The 12,432-nt window shown below is 39.4% G+C and overlaps 1 protein-coding gene across 1 annotated transcript in view; it reads left to right on the top strand.

Annotated features, from left to right (window-relative positions):
- LOC145514600 (contactin-associated protein-like 3) overlaps positions 1-12,432 on the top strand; it is a 207,104-nt gene that overhangs the window by 112,618 nt on the left and 82,054 nt on the right. Inside the window, exon 11 of the mRNA XM_081512732.1 lies at positions 1,614-1,760. Coding sequence (XP_081368858.1) covers positions 1,614-1,760 — 147 coding nt within the window. The remainder of the gene's footprint in view (positions 1-1,613; positions 1,761-12,432) is intronic.

Genomic DNA, 12,432 nt, shown 5'->3' on the forward strand with positions numbered 1-12,432 from the left:
TGGAAAGAAAAACAGAAAATGTAAAAATGACATAAAATGAAAAACACAATTCCCTCAACCAAAAATAAAGGTTAATATTTAAGAATATTTCTTGCCACTCTTTTCCATCTTTATCCAATATTTGAATATGTACAGACACACTTTAATGTAATGCTTTTATAAACTTTTATTCTATTGTATGAATTTTCATGTTTTATTAGTACCTAAATTGTTATTTTTAAAGACTGTCAGTATATTTTTTTAAATAGTCTGTCAAGAATATTATAGATAATGACAATATATGAAAGTGAGAATAAGTTTTTATTTTTATAACTTGCATCTTCGGAAAATAGCTGTACTTCTCAGCATCACAAACTATCAGTGGGCTAGATGAGGCTAAAATATGTCCAATGCCATGTAATTGGAAATACTTTATGATTTCATGATTGCTCAGGGTCATTCATAGAAATTTTATTCTCTTAAGGACTTCAGTTCAGTTCAGTCACTAAGTTGTGTCCGACTCTTTGCAACCCCATGAACTGCAGCACACCAGGCCTCCCTGTCCATCACCAACTCCCTGAGTCTACCCAAACCCATGTCCATCGAGTCTATGATGCCATCCAACCATCTCATCCTCTGTTGTCCCCTTCTCCTCCTGCCCTCAATCTTTCCTAGCATCAGAGTCTTTTCAAATGAGTCAGCTCTTCTCATCAGGTGGCCAAGTATTGGAGTTTCAGCTTCAACATCAGTCCTTCCAATGAACACCCAGGACTGATCTCCTTTAGGATAGACTGGTTGGATCTCCTTGCAGTCCAAGGGACTCTCAAGAGTCTTCTCCAACACCACAGTTCAAAAGCATCAATTCTTCAGCACTCAGCTTTCTTTACAGTCCAACTCTCACATCCATACATGACCACTGGAAAAACCATAGCCTTGACTAGACGGACCTTTGTTGACAAAGTAATGTCTCTGCTTTTTAATATGCTATCTAGGTTGGTCATAACATTCCTTCCAAGGAGTAAGCCTTCTTAAGGCCCTAGGACTGAAACAAACCAATGCTGTGTTTTTCAAAGCAGGATGAGTGATCCACTCTTGTTTTCACTTTACCTTCCCCCACTTTTTTTCTATTTGCACCTTTTTGACTAAACTGAGTGATGAGAAAGTGAAGTATATCCCTGGCACTGTACATAGAGGCCATAGTAATCCTAACTGAACATAATCATTTTTGTTATTACATAAACAAATACCAGACAGGCCAGTCCATGACTGATGGATCAGACACAAGGATCCTCTGCAACCACAAAATTTACTCCACAAGACCCTCTTCCAACTGACATCGGTAGTACCTTCTTCTAGATAAGCATGACCAACATACCAGATAACCTAATTGCCTTCTTAGAAGCCCCCAGACAAGTCCACATCTATCCTTCACCTCTCTCTGTCTCTCTGTGTCTCCTGTGGTGCATTCTTCATTGGTCAACTAACTAAGTGACCTAGGTGGGCTTCAGGTGAGTTCTTGGTGGTCTGTGGAAGGTGGCTCAAGGTATGCATCATATTGTTTTCAAGTACTTGCTCTGTTGAGGTATCAACAAGGTTTATAGGAATTTATTTTAACCCATTTTGTTTACTTCCAGGTGCTGGATTAAATGATGGGCAGTGGCATTCTGTGTCCTTATCTGCAAGAGGGAATCACCTGAGTATAATGGTGGATGGTGAGGCAGCCTCCATGGCTCATTCCTTGCGTGGCCAGATTGAGTCAGGTGACACCTACTATTTGGGGGGTAAGTGAAAGGAACTGGGTTGCATTGGCAATCAAGCCATCTTTATCTTTTCTGCTCCTGCCTTCTAAGGCAACTCATATTTTTACATGAAAATTAATAGCGAAGAATGATTTTTCTCTTTTAGTTATAGTCATTGGGAATTTTGAGTGATCAAAGATGATAAATTGTGGTCTAAAAATGAAAGTCAGATAGATGGCCTTGTTTAAAAGTGCACATCATAAGCTGGTTTTAAATTTGGCATTTGTTTTCAACTACGGTTGCACATTGCAATCACCTAGAAGGATTCAAAATGCTGATGCCTGGCTGCATCCCCAGAAATTTTGATTTAACTGGTTCCATGCTGTGTGCTTATGCTTAGTTGCTCAGGTGGATTCTTTACCTGCAATGTGGTCTGAGCCACCAGGGAAGCCCAAGAATACTGGAGTGGGTAGCCTATCCCTTCTCCCGGGGAACTTCTTAACCAAGGACTTGAACTGGGGTCTCCTGCATTGCAGGTGAATTCTTTACCAGCTGAGCTACTAAGGAAGCCTGACCTGGACAAGAGGTTTTTGAATACTCTCTGGGTGATTCTATGTGAAGACAATACTGAGGGTCATTGCTCTCTATTTCTTACCTTTAATACCTTGCCATCAGGAATTTTCCTAATGCCAAATGACACTTAAAATCTTTCCTTCAGCTTTTATGTGCCAGGTTTTTTGCTGCATGTGGGTGTTCTTCTGTCTATTTGCTTCTTTTCTGCCTGGAGCCTGGCTACTCCAAGTGTGGTCCATGGGCCAACAATATCAGCATCACCCGGAAGCTCTTAGAAATGCACATGCACCATCCGGACTTCTTGAACCAGAATCTACATTTCACCAAGATCTCCAGGAGGTCTGCTGCATTTTAAAATTTAAGAAACTTGGACTTACCTGGTAGTCAAGTGGTTGGGATTCTGCCAATGCAGGGGACACGGGTTTAATCCCTGGAATGGGAAGATTCCACATGCTAAGGCAGCTAAGCCCATGCACCATAACTGCTGAAGCCCAAGTCCCTAGAGCCCATGCTCCCCAACCAGAGAAGCCATCCCAATGAAAAGCCTGCACACCACAACTAGAGGACAGCCCCTGCTCATTGCAACTAGCAAAACCCATGTGCTGCAATGAAGACCCAGCACAGCCAAAAATAAATAAGTAAATAAATAATTTTTTAAAAAGATGTCTATTCCCACTGCCTAATACAGAAGGGCATCATTATATACAACAGAGGAAGAGATTAATTCAATGGCTGTTAATATGTCATGCGTGTTCAGTCATGTCTGACTCTTTGCGACCTCATGGACCATAACCCCCATTCTCCTCTGTCCATGGGATTTCCCAGGCAAGAGTACTGGAGTGGCTTGCCATGCCCTCCTCCAGGGGATCTTCCTGACCCAGGGATTGAACCCGTGTTTCCTGCATCTCCTGCACTGCAGATGGATTCTTTACTGCTGAGCTACAGGAGAAGCCCATTAACATGTCACTCATTGCTTAGTGATGGATTTTACCAAGACATCGCCAGTCCATCTCCCTGGGATGTAGTCAGTGGGTGTTTTGCCTGCTTAGTGAACCTTGATTGAGTCCATCCAGGATCTTTTCCACTAGGGAGGGGGAAATTCTGAGGGTAATAAATCTCCATCCCTGGAGCATTCAAGTGAAAAATCCTCAGCCACTGGAAGCTTAGAACTGTCAATAGTAAGACTTATTTTTAATCTTGGCTTGAAGCCCTCTCTGACATTATTGCTGTTTTGCATTTTATACTTTTTTTTTTTTCCTAAAATAAGTTTGGAATCATGGTGGAGATAGCTTGATAGGCCAACAAGAAAGTATAAAATTCTCCCTTGAGAATTGACAATAAGTACATCAACCATGAATTGGGTTGTTTAATCTTTGAATTCCCCTAAAGCAAACTTCATGAGGAAAGGTGGAATTGTGCCAGCAACTTTAAAAGTTAAGATTGCTTGCTTTTCTTGTTTGCTAAATATGATGCATTTCTGACCCAGATACTCTTTTAAATCTTTACATTTAAATGATGGGTTTTAAGCTCAGGAGAGGAACAGATTCCTTCAAAACTAAATAAAGAATTTATCCAAGAACTGTAATTTAAAAGATAAAATATTTTGAGGCACTGAAAGATACAGAAAGAACAATCTGTGTCTACTGTTTAATGACACAAAATAAAATACCTTTAACATTTTGTATTAAGGAGTAAAAGAAAAATACTTTTCAAATCAGCTTTCATATTGAACATACTGCATACTCAGAATGCACAGCTACTTGAGAGTAGGTACTTTCCATAAATATTTACATACTGATGCGACCTGAGTCAGTTGTTACTGTGAAATAGATCATATGCACACACTTTAAAAAGACTATAATATTTCATAAAAAGAATATATATGGGTGCATCCTCTTGTCTACAAAATTAACCACTACAACACTTGAGGCTTTTGTTGCTCCTCTAGACTTTCATTCCCCTAGTTAAGTATGACTCTGCTTTTTAAAAGCCAGTCTTTGTATATTGCTTTTTTAATAATCTATCATCTATGTAGGTAACTTTAAACAATAAATTGTCTTGTGTTGCCTTGCTTTTAACTTTTCGAAGAGGATAAACCTGCATTCCTTCTTCTGTGACTTGCTTTTTCTGTTCTACATTAGTTTTTGAAATCCAGCCATGTGGCTATGAATAGCTGAATTTAATTAATTTTCATGGATGTGTGGCTCTTTGATGCATATTGTACCGTATTTTACTCATCCATTTTACCATTTTATGTTGATGGACATTTTGATCATGCCCATTTTTATTTTAAAAATGCTATAAATATCAGTGCAGCTGCTAAAAGACATCTTGCCAGTGATTTTTAAGTTTTTCCTTATGCATAAACTGTCTGATTCCTGATAAGTACAGTTAATTTAGTGAAACAACATTAATTACTGTGGTTTTAGTGGCATGCTCCAATGGTTAAGATGAATGAATGCTCAAGAACCCACAGTTGTCACACTGGTTGTGCACGTACACCTGGCCTTTGGCTTCATTACTATCTATTTAAGGATCCTAGAGAGCTAGAGGAAATGTGTTGAAAAGGGTATAATAAGCCTTTCTTATGTATTTTCATAAAATTGTGTTGATATACAGAGAACTGCCTTGTTAATATGGTTTCCAAGAAGAAACAATGTCCCTAAGATGAGTGGAATTGCGAAGTTTAAACATCCCACGAGATGGCATAATGACTTTTCTTCATTACAACTTTCCCATTTTTCTAATGTAATTCTATGTTGGCACTGAGTGGCAAAAATAGAACTTGCAACCACAGCACTTTCTTCCTAACTAATGTATAAATTTAGAGTAGCCTCTATAAGCATAGCTATAAATATCTAGTTGATTCCTACAGAGCAGTTTCAGACACTGATTCAAATGAAGTCAGTTCACTTCAGTTCAGTTCAGTCACTCAGTCGTAACCGACTTTTTGCAACCCCATGAATTGCACCATGCCAGGCCTCCCTGTCCATCATCAACTCCCAGAGTTTACCCAAACCCATATCCATCGAGTCGGTGATGCCATCCAACCATCTCATCCTCTGTCGTCCCCTTCTCCTCCTGCCCCCAATCCTTCCCAGCATCAGGGTCTTTTCCAATGAGTCAATTCTTCGCACGAGGTGTCCAAAGTATTGGAGTTTCAGCTTCAACATCAGTCCTTCCAATGAACAACCAGGACTGATCTCCTTTAGGATGGATGGTTGGATCTCCTTGCAGAGTAAGGGACTCTCAAGAGTCTTCTCCAACACCACAGTTCAAAAGCATCAATTCTTCGGCACTCAGCTTTCTTCACCGTCCAACTCTCACATCCATACATGACCACTGGAAAAACCATAGCCTTGACTAGACGGACCTTTGTTGGCAAAGTAATGTCTCTGCTTTTAAATATGCTATCTAGGTTGGTCATAACCTTCCTTCCAAGGAGTAAGCGTCTTTTAATTTCATGGCTGCAATCACCATCAGCAGTGATTTTGAAGCCCCCCAAAATAAAGTCTGACACTGTTTCCACTGTTTCCCCATCTATTTCCCATGAAGTGATGGGACCAGATGCCATGATCTTAGTTTCCTGAATGTTGAGCTTTAAGCCAACTTTTTCACTCTCCTCTTTCACTTTCATCAAGAGGCTCTTTAGTTCTTCACTTTCTGCCATAAGAGTGGTGTCATCTGCATATCTGAGGTTATTGATATTTCTCCTGGCAATCTTGACTCCAGCTTGTGCTTCTTCCAGCCCAGCATTTCTCATGATGTGCTTTGCATGTAAGTTAAATAAGCAGGGTGACAATATACAGCCTTGACATACTCCTTTTCCTATTTGGAACCAGTCTGTTATTCCATGTCCAGTTCTAACTGTTGCTTCCTGACCTGCATACAGGTTTCTCAAGAGACAGGTCAGATGGTCTGGTATTCCCATCTCTTTCAGAATTTTCCACAGTTTATTGTGATCCACACAGTCAAAGGCTTTGGCATAGTCAATAAAGCAGAAATAGATGTTTTTCTGGGACTCTCTTGCTTTTTCAGTGATCCAGCGGATGTTGGCAATTTGATCTCTGGTTCCTCTGCCTTTTCTAAAACCAGCTTGAACGTCTGGAAGTTCATGGTTCATGTATTGCTGAAGCCTGGCTTGGAGAATTTTGAGCATTGCTTCACTAACGTGTGAGATGAGTACAATTGTGAGGTAGTTTGAGCATTCTGTGGCATTGCCTTTCTTTGGGATGGAAATGAAAACTGACCTTTTCCAGTCCTGTGGCCACTGCTGAGTTTTCCAGATTTGCTGGCATATCGAGTGCAGCACTTTCACAGCATCATCTTTGAGGATTTAAAATAGCTCAACTGGAGTTCCATCACCTCCACTAGCTTTGTTCGTAGTGATGCTTTCTAAGGCCCACTTGACTTCACATTCCAGGATGTCTGGCTCTAGGTGAGTGATCACACCATCGTGATTATCTGGGTTGTGAAGATCTTTTTTGTACAGTTCTTCTGTGTATTCTTGCCACCTCTTCTTAATATCTTCTGCTTCTGTGAGGTCCATACCATTTCTATCCTTTATCGAGCCCATCTTTGCATGAAATGTTTCCTTGGTATCTCTAATTTTCTTGAGGAGATCTCGAGTCTTTCCCATTCTGTTGTTTTCCTCTATTTCTTTTGCATTGATCGTTAACTGTATATCTTACACCAACATAACAGCATCTTTTTTCCTAGAGAACGAATATATACTACTTTTAAAATTCAAGTAAATCCTTTGCCAGATTAAAACAAACAAGTAAAACCAAAATGGTCTAATTTACTGATGTTAAGTAAAAAGATAGTATTTTTACTCAAGGAAAACCAGGAGAGGCAGGTCTAGGTCCAATGAGCATAGAGTTCTGATTCTCAGTCGATTTATTATGTTCACAATTTTTATGCACATGTAGAACCTTTTGCTCAAGGTTTCCATATTTGTCTCCATGATATGTTGGACTTTCTAATGCTCTTCTGGGTAAAGTAGGGTAGGCCAGCTACAGCTTGAGCTCTACTCCTGAAAACTCTAATGTCCAAAGAGTAGCTTCTGTCAGTATCTGTTTACTTATCTTCTTGCTCAGTGTCTGTCAGTACCAGAATATGTATGCTGTTGACAAAGAAGTGAAGTTCATCCAATCTATGCTCTGTAGCAATATTGGGACTAATAAAGTCAGTGTTCCTGGGTTATCTAGGTGAAAACCAGTTAATGATATTTAATTTTGCAAGGAAAACAATACTCCCTGTTCTGAAATACTACTTGACCAGGTTTCCTTCCCATTACTGTTTTTTCTGATGGACAGTCAACTGCAAATTTCCAATTATCATTATATGGTCAGTTCAATTTTGTTGTGATGGGTCCCCATGAAAGCAGACTAGTATGGCTTGCTATTACAGTTTTTTTTTTTTTCTAATTGAAGGGTAATTGCTTTACAGTATTGTGTCGGTTTCAGCCAAACATCAACATTTTTTGTGTTGTTCAGTCACTAAGTCATGTCCGACTCTTTGTGACCTCCTGGACTGCAACATGCTAGGCTTCCCTGTCCTCCATTATCTCCCAGAGCCTGCTCAAACTCATGTCCATTGATTTGGTGATGTCACCCAACCATCCTGTCCTCTCAAGAGTCTTCTCCAGTACTACAATTTAAAGGCATCAATTCTTCAGGGCTCAGACTTCTTTGTGGTCCAACTCTCACATCCATATATGACTACTGGAAAAATCATAGCTTTGACTATATGGATCTTTGCTGGCAAAGTGATGTCTCTCCTTTATAATACACTATATCAGTTTGTCATAGCTTTTCTTCCAAGGAGCAAGCATCTTTTAATTTCATGGCTGCAGTCACTGTCCACAGTGATTTTGGAACCCAAGAAAATAAAATTAATAAAATCTGTCACTGTTTCCATTTTTTTCCCCCATCTATTTACCATTAAGTGATGGGACCAGATGCCATGATCTTAGTTTTTGCAATGTTGAATTTTAGCCAGCTTTTTTACTCTCCTCCTTATAGTTAGGGTGACCATATAATTTCAAGACAATTTAGTAATGAAAGAGGTGATCTCAGTGATTATTGCAGGACAGCAGCTTAAACCAAGGCTCTCTGGCCACCTGGAAGTCTCTATTCCATCTTGGCCTGGAAATCTCAGAGCACACTTACAGTAAAAAGGGTCATCTATAAAATATCAATATTTCTAAAAGTCCCATCAGAACTCGGTGATCTAGGTATCGCTTTTTAACTTTTATAAACCCTCCTGGGTGTCTTTTCGGGGCTGTGCTGGGTCTTTGTTGAGGCTTCCAGACTTTCTCTAGCTGTGGCACACAGGCTTAGTTGCCCCGTCACGTGTTCTCTGGCCAGAGATCGAACCCACATCCCCTGGACTGGAAGGCAAATTTTTAATCACTGGACCACCAGGGAAGTCACAAGGTATCCCTTTTTACTTTTTGCCTTTTCTTAGTCTGAACTTTTTTTGTAATTTTCCTCCAACAGGAGTTTCACTAATAGTCCATTGTGCATAGATTTTTGGTGCCTGCTATTAGGGGTAGTGGAAAGTAAAGCTTTAATAAATTCCCTTCTATTGAATCTTTCTACTGCTCAATAGCATACTTGTACTACAGAGTTGGGGAATATAAAGTTATGTTCAAAATCCCCCAAGTGTCCTTCTGTGAAACGTTAGCAGGCCAGTGAGCCTATGACAAGTCTAATGAGGTCTCATCTGAGGACCCATTCTGGTGTATTGACATAAATGACAATTTATCTGTCATCCTCAGAGGTACTTAAACTTCTGAGTACCTCAATCGTGATGGATATCTTTCATTAATTTAGCAGTAACTACTCATTGTCCACTTCACTGTCATCCCAAATCAGGTCATTGATGAATGGCCCGCTAGGGCTTTGGGGCAATCATCTGTATGGAAAAATGTCTCCTGCCCCGAGCTTCTCATGGGCTGTGGTACCCTTACTTCTTGACTTTTATATCATACCTGGAGAATAGAACACTCATTGGTTTGACCTTTCCTTCTTTGAAGTTTCACTTTCAGAAAGTTTTCCTTGTGACTACTGGATATGGTTTTTCTTTGTCCTAACAAGTATAGTTAGATACTGCGATGTGTTCTGGATGAGTTTGAGGATGGCAATCTGGAGAAAAGGAAGAAAAGAGAAAAGGATTAACAGGGATTCCACAAAATTATTTATTGACTTCATGTTTCCTATGTTTTATTCTAACATCTTAGTTACTAAGTACAGTAAGTAGAAGTCACCTAGAAGATACAAGGGCTTCCTAGGTGGCTTAGCAGTAAAGAACCTGTCTGCCAGTGCAGGAGTTGTAAGAGACATGAATTCGATTCCTGGATCAGGACGATCCCCTGGAGGAGGACATGGCAGCCCACTCCAGTATTCTTGCCTGGAGAATCCCACAGACAGAGGATCCTGGCAGGCTATGGTCCGTGGGGTCGCAAAGAGTTGGATATGACTGAAGTGACTTAGCACAGCACGCAGCACAGCATATAACATATGAAGATGTACCAAGTTTCTTCCAAATATATCCAATCCTTCAGAAATTCTATTATATACGAAAATGTGTGTGTTTTCACATAAGACAAGAAAATGGTAAAGGAAAGCTGCAGAGTTAAACAGTTCTTTATGATATAATGTTAAAATTGAAATGTCAAAGTCCCTTTGAGGTTAATTTCTGAGGTTTCATTGTGCCTTCAATGGTTTCAACCTGATGCAGTTCTTGGTTTGTTTTGAATTCTATTTGTCAGAAATACAAACCATTAAAGCCTCAATCACTGAAAGAAAAGTATGGAAAAACTGTGTATTTTATGAAAATTCATAGGTAGAAAGCTAGCATCCATTATGCAGGAACAAGAAGAGGCTCTGTCTTCAGTTCTTGCTCTTTGAAAATACACCAGCAATTTCAAGACACAAGTACAAAGAGAGATGAATGAAAAACACATAAGTACAATGAGCAAAATCTTTACTTTATAAAACTACTTATTCCATTTGATTTAAAAAATAAGAATCTTATAAAATAACCCAAAACTGTAAATATTAACATAAGAATTTCTGAATATTAAAATTATTGGAAAATACAAAGCAAAATAGTTAAAATAGTTCTATAAGTAATGTAAATGAAACATTGTAAGGCAAAGCATAAATAAAATAGGTAAATTTCATGTCAAGTGTAAAATTTGCTTGACAATTTTTGGGAATTATTACAACGTTAATCATTTAGAATATTGTCCTTGTTTCATATTTGCTGATGAAAATAAAGTGTTCAATTCAGTAACCACTCTGAGCTTTTTTCCTATGTAGAGTTGTAGCTTTCATTCCGTAGGAAGCTGCCTCTGCATGGGAGATTTGCATGTGGGTGGGTTAGTAGGGATAATTCTTTGAAACAACACCTGGAAGGTTGAAAGAGTAACTATGATGGGCAGAGAGACAAGTTGAACTGCAGTGCAGTTGCAGCAGAAGCCTCTGAATATCCCAAGGGGTTCTCTGAAGCAGGCATGCACGTTAAGGAGGTCCCAGTTGAGAAAATGGTGTGCAGCTGCTGTGTTGCGTCACTCCATTGCATCCTCGGGCACTGTTGTTCTTGAGGACAGACACAGCCTTATGAGAGCTAGCTCCCTGCAGCCCAGCTGTTCCTGGGGAGGGGCTCAGTCTTGATTAGAGAGGAGTAATGGGACCTGGGCTCTGTACAGCAGGTTTCTCCAAAGTGTTGCCTTTTACAGAAGCATTTCACAGTGACAGCATCCTCTTAGCCTAACTTTCCCCATCCTCTCCTACATTGTCAGTCTTGCAGCAGGCAAATCTAAGAACCTGTGATTTCTTTAGCAGACAATTCAGGGAAGGGTGAGAGGGCACTCAAAACCCTGCTGGCCTTACAAGTGGAGAAGAAGGTGGCTCTGGACCCCACTTGCTTTGATTTTGATTTTAAAGTCTTGTCCTTGTTCATAATCATTATAAGAACATTATCTCTTGGGAGACCCAGGAGGATAAAACATAACTATTCTGTAGGAATTGTGGTTGGTAAGTGTACAGCAAACCAATTAATGGCTGTGACAGAACTTGTAAATTTGACTCTCATTATTGAAATTAATCAAAGGTCATTTCTTTTTTCCATAGAACATTGTGTTGCTTGTTTTCTCCATTACTCACAATGCTATATAGTTATGAGATATTGTTAATTTGTTTGTGTATTCATGTTGAAATATATTTGACTAAAATGCCTAATTAAAAAAAGAAAAGTAAGTATAAATTGCTATTAGACTTCTTAGACCAGTTATTATCAAAAGTGTTTTAAAATATGCCTATGAATGCATACATGTGGATATTTAACAATATTTAGATGAATGGAGGGTATCCAGGTCAATTCTCAATTTAAGATTATTTTCAAACATTTAAAATTTATTAAGTCCTCTTATGCCTATATTTTTTTTTTCCTGATCATGCTCTCACATGCCTTTAGTTCATCTAGTTTAACATCATACTAAAAGGTGTGATGTCTTAAATGTTCTTCCAAAAAAGAAATCAGATTGCTTAAATTAAAAGTGTGGTAAGTGTATTTGTCAGATTTCACATCTTCCCTTCCTCTCATCTCTCTGTAAGCCTGACTTTAGTCATTATTTTTACACTTTACCAATACCAACACATTTTGTTCTTGTCAGCTCCCCACCACCCTATCCATGGGTGATGTGAGCTTCTCAAATGGTGTTGTTCAGTAACTAAAGAGTGTCTGAGTCTTTGTGACTCCATGGATTCCAGCATGCCAGGCTTCCCTGTCCTTCACTATGTCCCAGAGTTTGCTCAAACTCATGTACATTGAGTCGGCGATAACATACAACCATCTCATCCTCTGTTGTCCTCCTCTCCTCTTGCCCTCAATCTTTCCCAGAATCAGGATCTTTTCCAATGAGTCAGCTCTTCAGATCAAGTGGCCTAAGTATTGGCGCTTCAGCATCAGTCCTTCCAATGAATATTCAGGGTTGATTTCCTCTAGGATTGACTGGTTTGATCTCCTTGCTGCCCAAGGAACTCTAAAGAGTCTTCTCCAGCACGACAATTTGAAAGCACCAGCTCTTCGGCTCTTGGCCTTTTTTATGGTCCAACTCTCACATCTGTAC

The sequence above is a fragment of the Giraffa tippelskirchi genome, chromosome 1, assembly GCF_054371585.1.
Source record: "Giraffa tippelskirchi isolate mGirTip1 chromosome 1, T2T-mGirTip1v1.2.pri, whole genome shotgun sequence".
Taxonomy (NCBI): Eukaryota; Metazoa; Chordata; class Mammalia; order Artiodactyla; family Giraffidae; genus Giraffa; species Giraffa tippelskirchi.